The sequence below is a fragment of the Macadamia integrifolia genome, chromosome 2, assembly GCF_013358625.1.
Source record: "Macadamia integrifolia cultivar HAES 741 chromosome 2, SCU_Mint_v3, whole genome shotgun sequence".
In the NCBI taxonomy this organism is placed as follows: Eukaryota; Viridiplantae; Streptophyta; class Magnoliopsida; order Proteales; family Proteaceae; genus Macadamia; species Macadamia integrifolia.
The window spans coordinates 1779019-1795689 of NC_056558.1; the positions used below are offsets into that span (position 1 = coordinate 1779019).

Here is a 16671-nt window from a genome sequence, read left to right on the forward strand (position 1 = left end):
TGATAGGTAGGCTTTTCAAAAACTATTTTGTGGCAAATAAGTCTATTAGTTTTCTTTGCACTTCATTGAGGTTGAGTTACTGTCCTTTCTAATACTTTCAGAGCTTTAGATTGATACCAAATTACTCTTGAGAGTATTACACACCCCTCCACACCCCCCCCCTCAAAAAAAAAATCTTGAGTGTTCTTCTTTAGACTTCACTGCATATGAACAAACCACTTCCTAATTTGTGACCTCTACGCTCCCTCAAAAGTGTTCACGGATGTTCAGGAAACTGCTTTCTGGGTAAGGTGTGAGGGATTGAATTTACCTTGTGCCTGGAAAGGAGTTGGAAAGGAGTAAACGAATATAAGACTATCGGTACACCTGAGCGTAGAGCCCTCCACATAGGACTGTAGAAAAGAGTCATTTTCTAATTGGCTTCACACTGTAGCTTCCTTAGGTCATTGGATCCGCATAGCACCAAAGAGGGTCATTTATATGAAACATTTAGATATAGGGTGATGCAGATAAATCACAGATGTGGGGCGTATCTTAGTGGAAATAAACCTTGGGCTGGGTTATGTATGTGTTGGGCCTTTGATCCAACGTGTTTTCATTGTAATCGGCCTTTGTTATGGGTAGAGGGAGGCATATAAGATTAGTTAAGCAAGTGTATTTTTTTATTTGAATTTTTATTAAGTGTTTTTTAGGTGAAAAATTCATTACCAAAAGGAGGAGGAGATACAAGGGCCCCTTAAAAAGGGGGGAGAAGAAAAAAGCATAAGGAACTACAATATAACCAAAGCAAGGGCCAATCCTCAGCAGGGAGGCAGTGGGCTATAGAAGGGAGAGAGGTAGACCCTAGGAGACAATAATATGCCTGTTCCTTGGGGAATCAACACAATGAGAGGAGACTGAAGAAAACTTGCTTTTGACTTTAAAGTTGATGAGGTCCCAAATTTTCTGGAAAGATTTGAAACTTGGAGGCCCATTTACTAAGATTGCGCTCCATCCAAATATGATTTGTAGTGGTACCAAAGGCAATGCTTTCCCATCACATCACAGTGATACTTACCCGCAAAGGTCATATCCACCCAAATCCACTCCCTCACAATTGGAAGAATCCTTCGACTCCTAGGCTAGAATTTTTCCAGGAGCCCTTTCCATATAGGAGAGAAGAGGAAAGCTTCAGAAACATTCCAGTAGAGACAACAGGAAGCATAAACTAGAATTTGGCGAAGGGAGAGAAAGGACTGCTTTGGGAGGCAGTTAGAATGGGCCCCCAAACAGTGAACCTTTGACGAGGAATATGACTCTTGAACCAAACAAGCTTGCGCCAAGTGCACAATGGGCCACGAGATCTGATGTAGTCCCAAGCCGCTTTGGAGCTGAAGAGGCCTGAAGAAGAAGCAAAACAAACAACATTGTCTCCCCTACCTAGAGGCTTCTTGGCAATGGAAGGCAAAGCTTGCCACACAAATGATAACAAGATGTGGGAGAAGGTAGGGGGCCGGTCTCCATGGCTAATGATGTCGGCAACCATTGACTGCTTAGAAAGGCCCGAAATATAAATGGCCCTAGGACCACCCTAGTGAAGAGCACACACCCAAAGGATGCCAATGATCCAGCCAAAGGTGATGTAAGGCTAAATTACAAAGGGGTGATTAGTCCCAGTAGGATCCTAAACTCCAACATGCCGATCAAGTTCAGTTTCAACAGAAAACTCAGATCTAGAAAATATGGCTGGATAGAGAAGATTTCGGTTACTCACAAACCACAACTCAGATGGAGCTGAATTTGGATGGTGAACAAACCATAAAAAGATGAGTAAATTCTGCCGGCTGGGTTGAGAGATCTGCTGGTTGCAAGAAAAAGGAAACTTTTGGTCAACCTTCAGGAACTAGGGATAAAAGTGTCAGATGATCCTCAAATTTTGATAAGGTGGTCCTCCTGAGGTCCCCAACAAACCCTCAAAATCCTGCAATGATCAGAGATCTGGTCTGGAAGTTATGCACTCGAACATTCTTCCCGAGAAAAGCCTGTAACTGAAAATCGATAAGCTGTGTGTGTCTTATTATCAGCAATTTTAGAGGGCTTCAAGTCTTCAATCTTGCAATAACTCTCAAAACACTCTCTCGCAAGTTAGAATAAAGAAGAAAATAAAAGAAACAAAAAGAATTCGATAGAGAGTTGAGAAGGGGGAAGAACAAGGTTAGGTTTTGGGCATCTCACCCAACTGCATCCCACAGTAAAACATCATATAGCATCTCAAATAAAATTCATTCAATATTAACTGAAATTTATTACAAAGGTCTCTTTAAATTGGCTAGGCACAACTTTACAATTTAGACACAAACTCAAAAAAGGAAACTAACATAAAATAGAAACGAATGACTATTAGTAACAAAATACTTAATTTTACTCTTAAGAAACTAACATAAGACAATAGGAAAACATTCTAGAAGACTAAATCTGACTTTGGCTACTTGTTAACACAAAAAAGGAAACAAAAAGGGACCAAATTACTGTTCACGTGAACATTAAAATCTGGTTTTGGGTTAGCTTGATGGGCCAACATTGGGGTGGTTGGTCTGGTTCGATGGAACCAACAGCCCCTGATGGAGAGCCCGTTGGGGTAGGGAAGAAACCCTGAGGTGAATTCAGAGTTGTAGGGGAGGGAGAGGAGATTAGCACAAGAAGGTGGAAAGGGGAATCACCCACAGCCCTAAGGCTCTCAAACATTCAAACTCAATTCATCTTCTCAATCTGTCTTCAATCGTTGGTTACACATGTATTTAAAGGAAATAAAACTACTAAAATTAGAAACCAGCTCTAAATAAGAAACTAACTCAATCTAAGAAACTAAAATAAATTAAGAAACTGATATCTCCCTACTTATCCTACTTGAAATAAAAGATTACATAATATTCCCAAATAAATAAGATTTCCTGAAATCCTACTAGACCAAGTAACCAAATATGAATCGGACTCATCTTCTTTTGTAGGCTTGATCTACATCGGATCCCGATCCGAGAACTGATACCTTAAACCGGTTAGGAGTCCAAAATTCTATTTGTGCCCCATGTTCTTCAAATTTTGATATGATGATTGAATAATGATATATTTTGTATTGCTTCGATGAGTGCTCCTTTATTTTCAAGCCTGATTGCTTTGGTGCTATCTAGTTTGAGGTGGTCATTCTTTGTAAGTCTATTGATGTGATGCACTGATGCCAACATCTATTGCTCTCTTCTCATCTTCTTTGTTTTGTTTTGTTTTATTTTATTTTATTTTCTGGTTTCCCCTTTTTGTTTATGGGTTTGGCCTTTTGATCCTTCCAACCAATTTCTCTCATGATAACAACCAAAAGCTTCCAATCTGTGTTCTCATCCAATCATCAAACTTCTTTTTTTTCCGATGAATAATAAATTCATAACCAAAAAAGAGAAGCAAAGAAAATACAACTAAGAAAGCCCAGCGTTTACATAGGGAGGGGGGGGTGCGGAGGCATGGGCTTGTAAAGTAGAAGGGGGAAGACCCCATGAATTTACAATGGGCCTGTTTATGGGGGAATCAGGGCACCGACCAGGAGACCCGAAATCTTAAGTTTCACGTCAAAGAGAATGGAGCTCCAAATTTGGTGAAAGGATCTAGCTTTAGAGGTCCATCTTCTAAGGTTGTGCTCAAGCCATATGTGAGAGATGGTAGCACTAAAGCTAATTTGCGCACCTTGTCACAACAGGATTTTCCATTGAAGGACATATCGACCCATATCCATTCTCTGTCGAAGGGCAGAGTTGTTCTTCTCCTAGGCCAGCATTTGGCTAGAATATCATACGAAACTGTAGAGGAGAAGGGGCATGCAAAGAGACTGAAGAGTTGGTGATCCACATCTTCAGGGGCAGTCCTGGAAAGACAGCATAGGGGGAAGACTGAAATCTGCTGGCGGATAAGAAAAGACTGCTTCAGGGGCAGTCCCACAGCCATCAAACGTTTTTTCCCCTTAAGATGTTTCAAAATGCAAGTTCAGTTTGCAAAAGTGTTGCTTTTTGATTATCAACACTTCGCTTCTATAAAGCATGCATGGTCCTATAATGAGAACCATTTAGTTCATCTTTAATGTGATGGTCCTTTATTTCACGTCTATTCTGATGCTTTGTAATTGCAGCCTCTTGTGCATCCGGTTGATGAGTACGGTGCACTAATCTATGCTGGACGATGGGGCATCCATGGGGTTTCACTTCCTGGGAGGGTTACTTTTGCTCCAGGAAACGTAGGGTTTTCAACCTTTGGTGCACCCCGCCCTCTGGAGGTATGGTTAAATAATGGAAAATAAATATTGTTTTCTTATATTGGTCACTGTTTGTTGCTATGCCAACCTGATGCTATTTTTTTCGTCTTTCTCATCTGCAGACCCAAATCATTAGTGATGAGACTTGGAAACTAATAGATGACATATGGGATAAAAGGATCCAGGAAATTAAGAATGAAGTTTCTATAGAGATTGAGGAAGATAAGGAGAAACCACAGCTTTTGATGGCAGATCACTTCCTTTGACAATTTCAGTACTTACATTTTGGGGTATGTCTATATGATACCCTCTTTACTTCATACTTGTTTTTTTTTTGGGTAAAGTTTATTCTTTTTTTCTTGATTTTTTGGTTGGTGTGTGCTTGCGGGGGAAGGGGGAGGAAGTGATCGGACAGGAAATATTTTAACTTGAAAAGCACAAGAGATGAATACTACTTTGAGAACAACCCTCCTCCTCTGGGAAGGAACTATAAGGATAGCTAGTGTTGCCCTCAACCCCCTGGAAACAAAATCAACATGTCGTCTCCCAACATCTGTTGCAAGTTGCAACACAAGCTCTTTACTACCTTTTGTTGGCTTCTTAAATGTCCCCAATAATGTAGACTAGGATAGGACTCTAACCCAGCCTCCAACTTCAAGATCTTTTAATCCAAGAACAACAAACCAATCCCAACAAAAATCAGAATAACAAATATAAGTCCAGCAGGCTATCGATCTCAAGAGGCAGTACTAACGGAGATCAAATCAATAATAGCCCTTAGGACTAAACCACGAACTGAAGAAGACTTCAAATAAGTTCAGATCAACAGAACAATATGAACCACAGTCCAACCATTACTAATAACAGCAACAGGTCTACCGATTACAGTGATAAAATCCACAGGTTACTAAAAGACGAAATCTGAGAGATTTTAAATAACTCAAAATCCATAGGGTAGAAAGACCTCAACTCTGGATCAAGTTCTGTTCCAAAGGGGAGGAATCTCTGGTAAAAAATTCAGAGCAATCGGACAGAAAAACAGACCAAAACAGAATATGAAAATTCTTCACAGAACTAGCCATCGCTGGGCAGATCTGAAATATAAATACTTAAGTTGTTGAACACTAGTAGACCTTGAAATAACCTTTGAGAAGAAAGAAAATACTTGAAGAAGAAGAAAACACTTGTAGTAGATCCTCCCGGGCTTCCCACCGCAAGGAGTCGAATGGATCAAACACCACTTCCTTCCATTGTGATCAAACACACAGCAGTCCCAGCAGAGACATAGCAGCAAGCTTCTTTTTTTCATTCATAAATCGTGGGGCTTAATGGGAGTCCTCTCCTTTATTTATAATAATGATGGTGGTTTACGAATAATAGAAACTCACTTTAGTTTCCAAAACTGAAATAGGAAACTAAATGAAAGTAAGTCCTCTAGTTACTAAAATTAAAAATAGCAACTAGGAAACAAAAAATACTGAAATTAGAAACTAATTAACCCCATCAAAGCCCAACTAAAAAGGAAACTAATGGAAAAATGAAACTAACTAGTAATCCCGTACTCAATCTTAGAGCCCCTCTTTTAGACCCATTAAAGTGTGGCCTAATACACTCCAAACCACATGGAATGAAGGCCCGACACATATACAATTCAACCCTAGGCTTATTCTTAATAAAACAAGCCTATTTTGGTTATTAATCTGCATCACCCAACCTTTACTTTCTGGTTTGGCCACTCAAACAACCATTTGCTCCCCTCTACCTTAATGCCAAAAAGGAACAAGACCTTTAGTGAAAGTAAGCAAAAGGAACAAGTGAAAACATCAGTTGAAAAGCATAAGGGAAAAACAAAAGTAGGCAAAAGATCTGAATGTGAGAGCTCCTGCCTATCTTGCTATCTGAGAGATCAATAATAATGTTTCTTTAGAGCTGCTAGCCTGTCCACTTTAAGAAAACTCAGGTCTTGTACAGAGAGGCAGTACCTTCCTCAGATACTGTCCATCCCTCATTTCCAGTCTGGATGCCATACTGCACACCACCCCCCCACCACCCCCACCCCCCCCAAAAAAAAAAAAAAAAAAAAAAAAAGCATCTTCATCTCACCTCCATAATATGATAATTTCGTTTAATTATCAGCTTGGTCATGATCCTCCTATTCTATCCCTCATCACCCTTTCCAACTTACTGATTGGTCTGTACTGTGTGACAAAGGGTTTAGCAAATTTTCTACTTCAGATGTTGGCCTTTGGTCGGTGCAAGACTGCAGGTCGTCTAATCGGCCGGGTTCTCGAGTGCAGAGGTAGGTTTTATTGTGGTGATGGGGGGATCTGAGTGGCTGCTCTAAATAGCCTGGGGGTGGGGTTGATTGAGATTGGGCCAGGGGAGTTTTCAGTGTTGGTTGCCGCTCATATTATCAAAACCAATCCATGATATTCCTTGTGCCGAGTCATCTATGTTCAAGGGCTCATCCACATGGACTGGAAATTCTGGAAGTTGAATGAAAATATCATGTCACTTGCAGATGACTCTGGGTGACTTGATAAATCTAACATAGAAAAAGGTATGAAACTGATATTTTTGTACCAACTGATAAATAACTCTGGAATCATTTTTTCTGCTATTTTAAGTTGATCTTGAGGGTCACTCATAGGAGATGTAATCATTGCTAAAAAAAAAAAAGTCTGAAGCATAATTACAGGATTGCCCTTAAGCTTAACACATCTTGAGCACTCTGCCAGTCATGTTTCTTTCCATGCAAGTGGTTTCCTAGCCACTTCACTAAATTTGGTAAATGCCATAACTGTCGTTTATGTCTTCCAACATCTGAAACTAGCCACAGGATGGCAGTATGGAAGCTGACTGTGAGAAAGTTTTTTGTTGTACTGATTTAAACTCAAAGAGTGTAGGTGTAGCATCCTTCTGAAGGGAAGGACAAGAAATTTGAAAAAATGGTAGACAACCTAAATTTGGACCCACCCATACCAACAGAAAAAAAAAAGAACATCTTTGTATGGCTGAGGGAAGTTGGCTTGTGTTGCAGGTGTGGTACAGCTTGATTTGGATGGTAGATGGTGCTCCTGAAATTACAGAAGAAGATTTGGTTCGTGAATGTACAGTTCTTTCCATCCTGTAAGGCTCTGAAGATAGAGATACAGTTCCATCCACGAAGGCTTTGAAGATTAAGAGTCCAGAGATGACTAGACATGATTTGAATCCCCCGATGGTAATTTTTTACAGTGATGGCTCTTTGTGATGCTTATCGTCGTTCCTGATACTTTTGGAACTGCACAGAAGATCAAAACATCCTCAATTCATGCACCTTTTAGTAACTGACAATGGAGCTGCAAAAAAATTGTTGGCCACCCAATGCCAGAAATGCAAATTGGAGTTTTATAACTCAAAAAGAATTTTGTATCAAAGCTTGTATTGTTGTTAGGACTGTGAAGGATGTATGAGTAATTGCATTTTATTTATCTCCGGCCTGTAATGCATGCTAGTATGTTGCGTTTTGAGTTAAACGTATATGTTAGCAGTATTCACGTAGCATGAATTGTAAAGAAGATATTAACACTGAGAGTCTGGGATCCCTAACAAGTGAAAGAATGATCTTACATCATTCCCATATAATTTGGGAAACCAATAAAAACAAAATATTCCCCCGCAATCACCATCTGCTGATATTGATATCAGGGCGGATGTGACTACTCAATTGTTTTTATTTTTATTTTTGGAATTGAAACGCCTGGTAATGTTGAAGTGGAAAACCACCTTGCAACACTTGTTTGTTTGGGTTGCCATGAACGGATCTCAAGAAAGTGATTTCTTCAATCAATATATGGAAAATCACCTGGGACTCTTTTGCTTCCTTTCTCGAGATTTCAGGAGCAAGGATGATGTTGAAATTGTCCAAGTTAAAAGGACTGGCTACCAAGGCTAGACAAAGAAGAGCAAATGTTTTGATTCCAGGAAACTTTGTAAATAGATTTCCTGTCTTGTAATTCCTTCTGTTTTATTTCAATCATAAGAAAAAAGAAAATAAAGGAAAATCGTTATTGTTTAGTGGGGTGAAACGTCTATAATCATCTGATCAAGTGCACAGTTGTCTAATACCCGAACAGAAAAAGGTAGAGTTGCAAGGACCTCTCAATTCCAACTATATAGATGGTACATTCATCCAACAAAGCCATCATGTTCACTGTTACAAATAGTTCACAATGCTTCATACCAGAGTTGCAGAAGTATAAGGGCTCAACAGTTGCCGGTAAAGAAAGATGAGTTGGGAAAAAGTGGGTGGGGGGTTCCGACTGTTGCTAACAGTCATTTATGTTGATGTTGCAGAAGAGAATATGAGCTCATCAATAGCTAGAAGAGAAAGGGGAGGGGCGATTTCAAGAGTCGATGGCAGTACTTCCTATTGAATTTATAGATGAATTGAGGTTCTACAGTCACTGGGCAAGAGAGGGGTCAGGTATTGCAGATGTAATGCTACTGCGCGTACTTTTTTCCCAACCAGTAGGCATCAGATTTATTAGTTGATAATAAAAAATGGGAATTGCAGTAAATGGATGAGAGATGGTCCCTTTATATCACTATGAAATTACACAATTATTCCCCAAACTACTAACTGCCAAGACATGAGACTGAAAATTGAAAAGAGAGGTTATGGTATTCGCTGTTACCAATTCGGTTACAGACATAAGTGAAGTGTTAAAATCACTTTCTATGGACAATGAACTACAATCAACAGCAAACTTAGATAAATTTACAATTGATAGTAGAACAAAATATCAGATGTTGCCATTAAAATTATAATAATAAAAGAATCTAAGATGGCAAACAGTGCTTTTATACACCCTGATTTCTTCCACATTCCTCATCAATAATTCGTTACACTGACGACATTTTAAAAGAGAACTGACAGGTGTACACTGCTACATTGTGAAATAATAGTCCTGCAGGAACCTCCTATAAAACCAATGCTGCTTCTTCAATTAAAAGCTCTTGATACTGTTGGGTTCACTGCTGGGTTTAAGTGTTGAGACTTTGAGATGAACCAATATTTGTTAGATCTCTACACATGGAATAGGAAAGCAATTCTTAAGAAGATCAAAACCTGAAATCTAATCTTCCTCTTCGTGGAAGGTGAATGCAAACTCAAGTTGATACATACCAATTATGGGTGTTAATCCATCTGGCTGGTAAGATTTTCTGCTTCATCTTCATCATCTAGTTCTTGTTCGACACCTTTAACCTGCGAACACCGCAAGTTTTTTGGGGCAAAAAAAAAAAAAAAAAAAAAAAAAAAAGAAAGAAAATCAAGTAATTAATTAATATTTTCTGTCAAGAGAATGGATGCCTCACTATGTTAACTAAATTAAGAAAGTAATTAATGCTTTCTGTTTAAAGAATGGAGGATCTACTATATAATTTAACTTCAGATGACCAGATTGGAATCCTAAAAGGATCTATCTGATGCGAGTGCAATTTAATTTGACAAAGATCACAAGCAAAAAAATTGATCTGCAATCCCACCAATAGCTCCTCCACTTCAAGGTTGTTGAAATTTGATGGTCAAAATTACAATATCTGCTGAATCCTATAAACAATTGAAAGTGCCTTGAACCTGTGCCATGCATCTTTGCTGCACTAATTTGGACTGCCACCTTTATGAAGATAACAAAGTGACGTAGGACACATCAAGACAATTCTAATTCTATTGTGTGATGTGCCTTACTACTAGAATAGGGAGATAACAACCAAACAATAGATTTCACATCTCTTTGGTTGCGTTTAGTGTTTTTTATCGACAATGCTTGTGAAACCTTTAAAATGAAAAACCTAGCAGATTCGATGATAATAATATCGTTTCACCAAACACTAGACTATTAACAATATTGTTCTCAAATGCTCCAAAAGAATGCAGGGGCATCAAATATTTTCAAAATCATCCAATCCGATTTATTTTGAGAAAGGGAGTGTTTGGTTAGCACCATAGCACGTGTAGAACAATGTTTAACAGTATCTTAGAATTTCTTTCTGACAAAGGTGCTCCACATTAAAAATGACCACAGTGTGAGGCAGCTGAATGGTTTGCCAGTTACCTCTGGTACATAATGCATGAGCATGTTTTCAATGCCTGATTTCAGAGTCACTGATGAACTAGGACAGCCACTGCAGGCTCCTTGCATCCTCAGTTTGACCACTCCAGTTTCTCTGAGAAAGTATATTCATAACGGGTTAAACTAACTATTAAGCAAACCTATCCAAGTAACATCTTTGGTACTGATATTCAACAAATATATTAAGATGGGGGAAAACCATACGGATCGTATCCTCGATACTCAATGTCCCCACCATCATCTTGCACTGCTGGTCGTATACGAGTCTCTAGTAGTTCTTTGATCATCGCAACTGTCTCTGAATCATCCTGCAAAAGGAAAATTAACTAAAGATCACATCTGCATAAATTAGGAAGTAAAAGGAAAAGGAAACTAAAAGGGATCAGAAAAATTTAGGAATTAAAGGCTCCTAGTAGTGGTTCTTTAACCATAGGGAATTATATCATTGAATGCTAGAAAAGACAGTAACAATGTGGCTATTTATCTAGTTACTTTATCGCTGATAAGAAGTGATGTGGCTATTTATCTAGTGCTTTTATTTATTTTTTTATTTATTTTTAATTAATGCGATTACTGTTAGGGTGTTTGTGCCAGCCTATTCAATAATTAAGGCATATGCTAATCCACCTCAATTATCGTACTATCGGAAGAGAAGAAAGTAAACTGACAAAGGGGGGGAGCAAGGAGAAGGCAATTTTAAGACAGAATAGACAGGACAGGGATACCTCATGAATCACATTGTCCATGGAAGCTGCCACACTAGAGTCTAGAAACAGTGGCTCTCCAGAAGTATAGAAGTCCATGATTGCTGCAAAAATTTCAGGTTTTAGGAGATCCCAAGACACATCATCTGACTTTGTCACAGTTATAAAATCTGATCCAAAGAATACTCGAGTAATTCCTGAAAAAGAAAGAAATACAGTTAATCTAGTCTTGTTCATCAGTTGCTTGGATCTTTACAATAAAAGAAAGAACAAAAGAAAATAAGTTGCATAGATTCCAAAACCCTTAATTGTAGCAAGATACATGAGGCATCCTAATTCTGGATTAAGACAAAAGCATCCTGAGTGCTTAGTTTGTCAGTGTTCCAACATCATTTTGGAGTACAAATTCCTTTCTTGAGGATTCCTAGCAAGGAATATCGGAATTTTCAGGCTGCAAGTGAAGTTTATGTGCTGACAACACTCTGGGGGAGAGCATCTGTCCTGTTAGTACTTCAATTGATCAATTATTTTCAGGTTCACAAAAAATTATAACCTAATTTATTGTCATCAGAACAAAAAGCCAAGCCCGTTGCTCCAGGAAAAAAAAAAAAAAGAACTTGAAGAATTGTATTATTGAAAAACGAAGATCTAGAAAGCAAATACCCTAACAAGAAAATTGAGAAAATAAAACACAAAGAGAGGAAAACATACCATCAATGCCATAGAGAGCTTTTGCTAGAGGAGAATTCATGGCTGAACGAGCATTTGGAAAGTCTGCACTTCCAACTTCCATGACTGGTTTCCCAGGGTAGAACATAAGAGACGAAGGGTTTGGTGTCGTCTGGGTTTGAATAAACATGCTCCTCTTCTGTCCTGTCAAATCCAGATCCACATAAGAATAGCAGATCATGTGTATTTTGATCTCCATTCTCCATTCTCAAGAAACCAAAGTGGACTTTTGACAAGTTTTCAAATTTATTAAAAACCAAATTCATACAAACTGGGAAGCATACAAATCCATCAATTAGCTTTATGAGCAGCAAGTAATGCTAAAATCCAATTAGGTCTCATTTCTTCCACTATTTAATTGCAAAGACAATGCAAAATATACAAAACATTTCTTTTTCCCCAGGAGAGGGAGTAAAGAACAAAAGGTAACAGAATTCAACACATTCGCCTTTAAAACTCCCATGAGGGTGATATATTTATTGAACAAGTACACCTTCCATCCTCTTCCTTCCCCTCGACAATTAAGAATACCCAGAAGCGTCCATTTTCCATCAAGTTTTAGGATTCTTTATGCTCTCAAAATCAGCCAAGACCTCAAATTTATTTACAACACCAGAAAACCGCTAATCTACTTAAATCAATAAACCTCTGCCCCTCGTCAGCAGATTATCGAAAAGCTCTTGTTAATAATACCAAAATAAATTGGGTATTTATCAATTTCTCAAGTTCCGACGTAAAATTTTCAATCGAAAGTATAACAGAAACAAAAAGCATAGGACAAAAAAGCCCAGGAGGGACGAATCTCATGTATCAGACATGAAAACCCAATTGCGCTTACAACAACAACAACGATCAGAATTCAAGGAAAGCAGAAATTGTAACACTAGGAGAAAATAACCAACCTCCAAAAAGGCCCCATTTTGTGAAGTTGGATGATGATGCGGGCAATGAATTTGATGGATTGAAAGCGGCAAATTTGTTTTGATTCTGGTGAAATAAATAAGCTCTTGTAGAAGAAGCAAAGAAGAGGCGACGACTAGAGAAAAGGGCCTTATCTTCTCTATGGAGTTCTCTTCTACTTCGAACGATTCGAGTAAACAATCTTGTGAAGCTCCTCATCGCCGCTTAACCTTACTATTTAGCTTCCGAAATACACATATAGCTCTCTCTCTCTCTCTCGCTCGCTCGGTGAAACAGAGTAAAATCGGAGGGACCTGCTCTGCTTCTAGCCTTTATGCCTTCCTTTTACCATTTCCTCCCCAATATTAGAAGGTGGGAGCTTAACAGCCAAAGAAATCAAGACCAACTGAGCCATCAACATGCCTGCCATGCCATGTGTGACCCTGTGAATGCCCTCGGCGTTGGGCTGATGTCTTTCGACAGTTTGACAAATTCGGCAAAAATCCGCGAATAATTTCAGTTCAAAGGTTCGGGTATTATTTTTTTCGGTGTGGTGTGGTGTGGTGGTGGTGGGGGTGGGGGTGAGGGAGGGAGGGAATTTATCGCGCTACCCCTGAAAAATGTCAATATTATAGGAACATTTTTCTCTTTCACCAAATCATGCTTAGACCTCTACTCTTCTGTCAATTTCCGTTAAGTAAAGATTTGAGATGACATTTTCAACATTTTAACTAAAACAAATAATAAATCATATTTTACCTAAATTACTTGTCAGTGAGTCGTGACCGTCCGCAACAACAGCAACCGCCGGTAGTTCCAGCTTCTTCTTCTTCTCTCTCTCTCTCACACAGAACCTCAAGGCCTACTTAGATGTTTTAAAAAAATGTCCAGGATCTCAAGCTTGTCCAGACCAGAGAACTCAGGTGGGATTTCACCGGAGAGTTGGTTGCAGCTCAGATTTGTCCATGCTTAAAATAGGCAGCTCAACAGCGGTGACCCAACAGAAGCCACATGAGAACCATGATAATTGATCAGAGCAGCCACAACAAAAGGGAAAAGGGCATTCGAGGCGACCCAGTGGGGTTATTCCTTGTGGGAAGTGAATGGATTTTGGGTACGCCAAGGATCTCGATAAGAAGTATTCGACAGGGAAGTTGTTGGGTTATGGGAAGTTTGGTTACACTTTTGTTGCTACCGATAAATCAAACGGAAAACGAGTCGCCGTCAAGAGGATCGAGAAGAGCAAGGTATTTTCTGAATTGGGTTCTTTCCATCTTGGTTCTTCCTCTTCTGGGTATTGCGAGATGGGAGTTTTTGGTGTTATTTCTGCAAGATTTTTGGTTATTTTATGCTACCATGTTGAATTTTTCTGAGTACGACAGGATGCAACCCCTACGATGCCTACGATCGGGTCTGGGCGACCTCGGCAATGGGTTTGGTTATGGCGGATAGCGGCTAGCGGCTAGCGGCTAGCAGCTATGGGTTCTTTAAATGAGGCATCTCCTCCATCGACGGCAGTGGTGGTTGTTTGATGTCAATGTGGACGGAGGTAGACTCAGAGCCTGTGCCGTAGTCAAACATGCCCCTGCCCTCATCGTCACAGCCGCCCTCTCCAATGATGCGTTCGTCATGGGTCACCTCCTCGCCGTATTTGGCTCTAATGGTAAAGAGTCGTTGTTGGTTGTCGCGAGTTTCTTTTGGTCGCATGGTGCAGCATTTATCTATCAGAAGGGGGAAAAAGGGTGCAACATTTTGTGCTCCAGCTGATTTCTCCACGGCTGGTTTTCATTTGGGCTATTGACGGCTGGTGTATTGCAGTAGGGGGAATTTGCTGCGTTTGCCTCATCTCTCACAAGAGGCTGAAGCGAGAGGGTGGCTCCAGGAGTCAGAATTGTGAGGGGCAGTTGCAGCTCCAAGCGGCATTTGAAGGTGATGCAAATATAAAAGTAATGTAGACTTACTCGTCACGATGTCCTGTTGGTGGCCGCGAGGTCCTGCGGGTCGCCGCGTAGGTCACCGGTCCTTCCCTGATGCCGCTGTTGTTGCTATGAATGATCGCCGGTGGTCGGAATGGGGTCCAAAACCTATCGATTTGGGTAAAGAAATATTTCTTATGGTAAGGGTATATTTGGTACTTCTTATTTAATAAGGGTATTTTGATATTTAAAATAAAATATAGTTGTTGACATCAACGACTATATTATTCTTTACCAGAGATTGACAGTAGGGGGTCTGAGTATAATTTGGTGAAACAGAGGGAGTGATCTTATAATTGTGGCATTCTCCAGGGGATGGTGCGGTAAATTTTCCTATTTTTGGGTAGACAAAAGTTTCCTGTTTGAGAGTAATCCTGCACCACAAACAAAGAGGCATCCAATGACCATCGTGCCCTTCCTAGGGGTGCACATCTCTATGTCTGAATGCAGAGGTTGGTAGAAGTTTGAGTCTAATTTAATAGAACGTAAAACACATTTAGTTCTCCTTAAATAGATTGTTCGGTGCAGAGAGACTGCTATGTAAGCGGTGTGTAATCGAATCTCCACATCAGCACCTTATTGACCATTTGATGGGGTGGAAAGATCTCAATCGTCTCTCTTCACTCATCGATTCCCTTCTCAAAACCTCCACTTGCGGTCCACTTCTTCTCATGGTTTTAGTGCTCTCCAAGTGATGAAGCTATGCTTAAGAATGTTATCTTTAAATGTAAATGGGCAAGCCTATCGATAATAGGCAAGATGACCATTTACTCCATCTAGGCTTTTAGGGATATCTTGTAGATTGGCTAAGAGTTCCACAACAGAAGGGGAGATGGAAAGGCCAAGATCCCATCAACTATCTACCATCTTTAAGAAATGAAAAAGACCTTCCCCATACGGTACAACCCAACATCATATCTAATCCTATCACCATATAGGTTATAAAAAACACTTTTAGGATACCGAGAGTCAACCAAAGAAGGGTGTATTCCCATAGTCAATACACATGATGGAATAGTAAATATTGGACACTATAGCAATGTTGAGCTTGCCATAGCTATTTTACATAAATTGATGGGACAAAGAACTCTTCCCACCCTTGTGGCTCCTGCACCAGCGTTTAGGTCAATGAAAGGGCGTGTGGAAAAATCGACCACACAAAAGACTGCCCTACCCTTGCATGATGGATGCTCCCATATGCCGGCACAGGAGCTGCAAGAAAGGGTTGGGTTCCTTCACCCTAAATTTATATAGTGTGAATACTGGACCCTAGGTCGGGCCATGGCAATGCTGAGCTTGCAACCAAATTGGGTTTATTCATGTTGAGCTTGCACCAAGTTTGGGCTGGACCAGGCTGGGCCAAAGCTAGAATACCAATGCCCAGGCTCACCAAATTCAGCCAAAAAATTGGTTTAAAAATGAAGAAAATGAAAAATAATTGGATCCAAATTAATTCATGACTTAATCATTGATGTTTTAAAAATTGGGAACCAAAAGACCTGTTCATTTTTTTTTTTAACTTCGCAAAGGTTTCAACATTTTTGGGCTGATTGTTTACTTCCTGAATTCCCAAATTTTTGGTGAGGACCCAGTTGTTCGATTCCGATTTTTCGAGCAAATTAGTAATTTTTTTCTCAAATTATTGACAGGAAAAAAAAAATTCAGGATTTTTTTGATAGTTTAAAAATAATTTGGATTCAATTTAAAAAATTTCCAGATTAATATTTATAAATTATTCAAGAATTTCCTGCCTATGCCCTTGCCTAGAAATTTATCTTTGGCTTAAACTGGCAAAATTGAAGAGAAAAAAATAATTCCACTTTCTTGGGATTTATAATTGATTTATCACGTAAGACTAAATGACCTGTATCCACTCCATAGATTCTTGAATCTTATGGTTCAGAATTCATGCGTTTAATTCGTTCTCATCAATACATTTCTAATTTACAACCCACACACAATCCCCCCCC

General features: G+C 39.5%; 2 protein-coding genes across 4 annotated transcripts in view; one reads left to right on the forward strand and one right to left on the reverse strand.

Moving 5' to 3' along the window:
- The window catches only part of LOC122061694 (probable inactive ATP-dependent zinc metalloprotease FTSHI 4, chloroplastic), a 28603-nt gene extending 20787 nt beyond the window's left edge, over nt 1-7816 (forward strand). Inside the window, exons 15-18 of one of the 2 annotated variants that reach the window (XR_006134706.1) lie at nt 4151-4294; nt 4396-4563; nt 6485-6833; nt 7314-7816. Coding sequence is in view for 1 of the 2 variants with exons in the window: in XM_042625113.1 (XP_042481047.1) it covers nt 4151-4294; nt 4396-4539 (288 nt within the window). In the remaining variant the exon portion in view is untranslated. The remainder of the gene's footprint in view (nt 1-4150; nt 4295-4395; nt 4564-6484; nt 6834-7313) is intronic. The other variant, XM_042625113.1, reaches the window with a different exon arrangement.
- Nucleotides 7817-9048: 1232 nt separating this feature from the next.
- Nucleotides 9049-13240, reverse strand: LOC122092333 (nifU-like protein 4, mitochondrial). Of its 2 annotated transcripts, none has more exons than XM_042662658.1 (7): nt 12728-13240; nt 11808-11969; nt 11118-11293; nt 10597-10700; nt 10375-10486; nt 9444-9524; nt 9049-9314 (listed from the first exon to the last, which is right to left on the reverse strand). In XM_042662658.1, the coding sequence occupies exons 1-6, from the start codon at nt 12942-12944 to the stop codon at nt 9456-9458; spliced, it is 840 nt and encodes a 279-aa protein (XP_042518592.1). In that variant the 5' UTR covers nt 12945-13240; the 3' UTR covers nt 9049-9314; nt 9444-9455. The 2 variants fall into 2 exon arrangements, with proteins under 2 accessions (XP_042518592.1, XP_042518585.1); XM_042662651.1 differs by having other exon boundaries at nt 9049-9344; nt 12728-13238.
- Between the last annotated feature and the right edge of the window lie 3431 nt (nt 13241-16671).

Bases quoted from the DNA above. Each gene is read 5' to 3' on its own strand.
- LOC122092333 (XM_042662658.1), bottom strand. From the start codon at position 12,944: ATGAGGAGCTTCACAAGATTGTTTACTCGAATCGTTCGAAGTAGAAGA. The intron at 11,970-12,727 runs GTTGGTTATTTT...TGGATTTGACAG, and splicing joins AAAATGGGGCCTTTTTGGAG to GACAGAAGAGGAGCATGTTT. The intron at 9,525-10,374 runs GTAACTGGCAAA...CGGTGTTCGCAG, and splicing joins TCATGCATTATGTACCAGAG to GTTAAAGGTGTCGAACAAGA.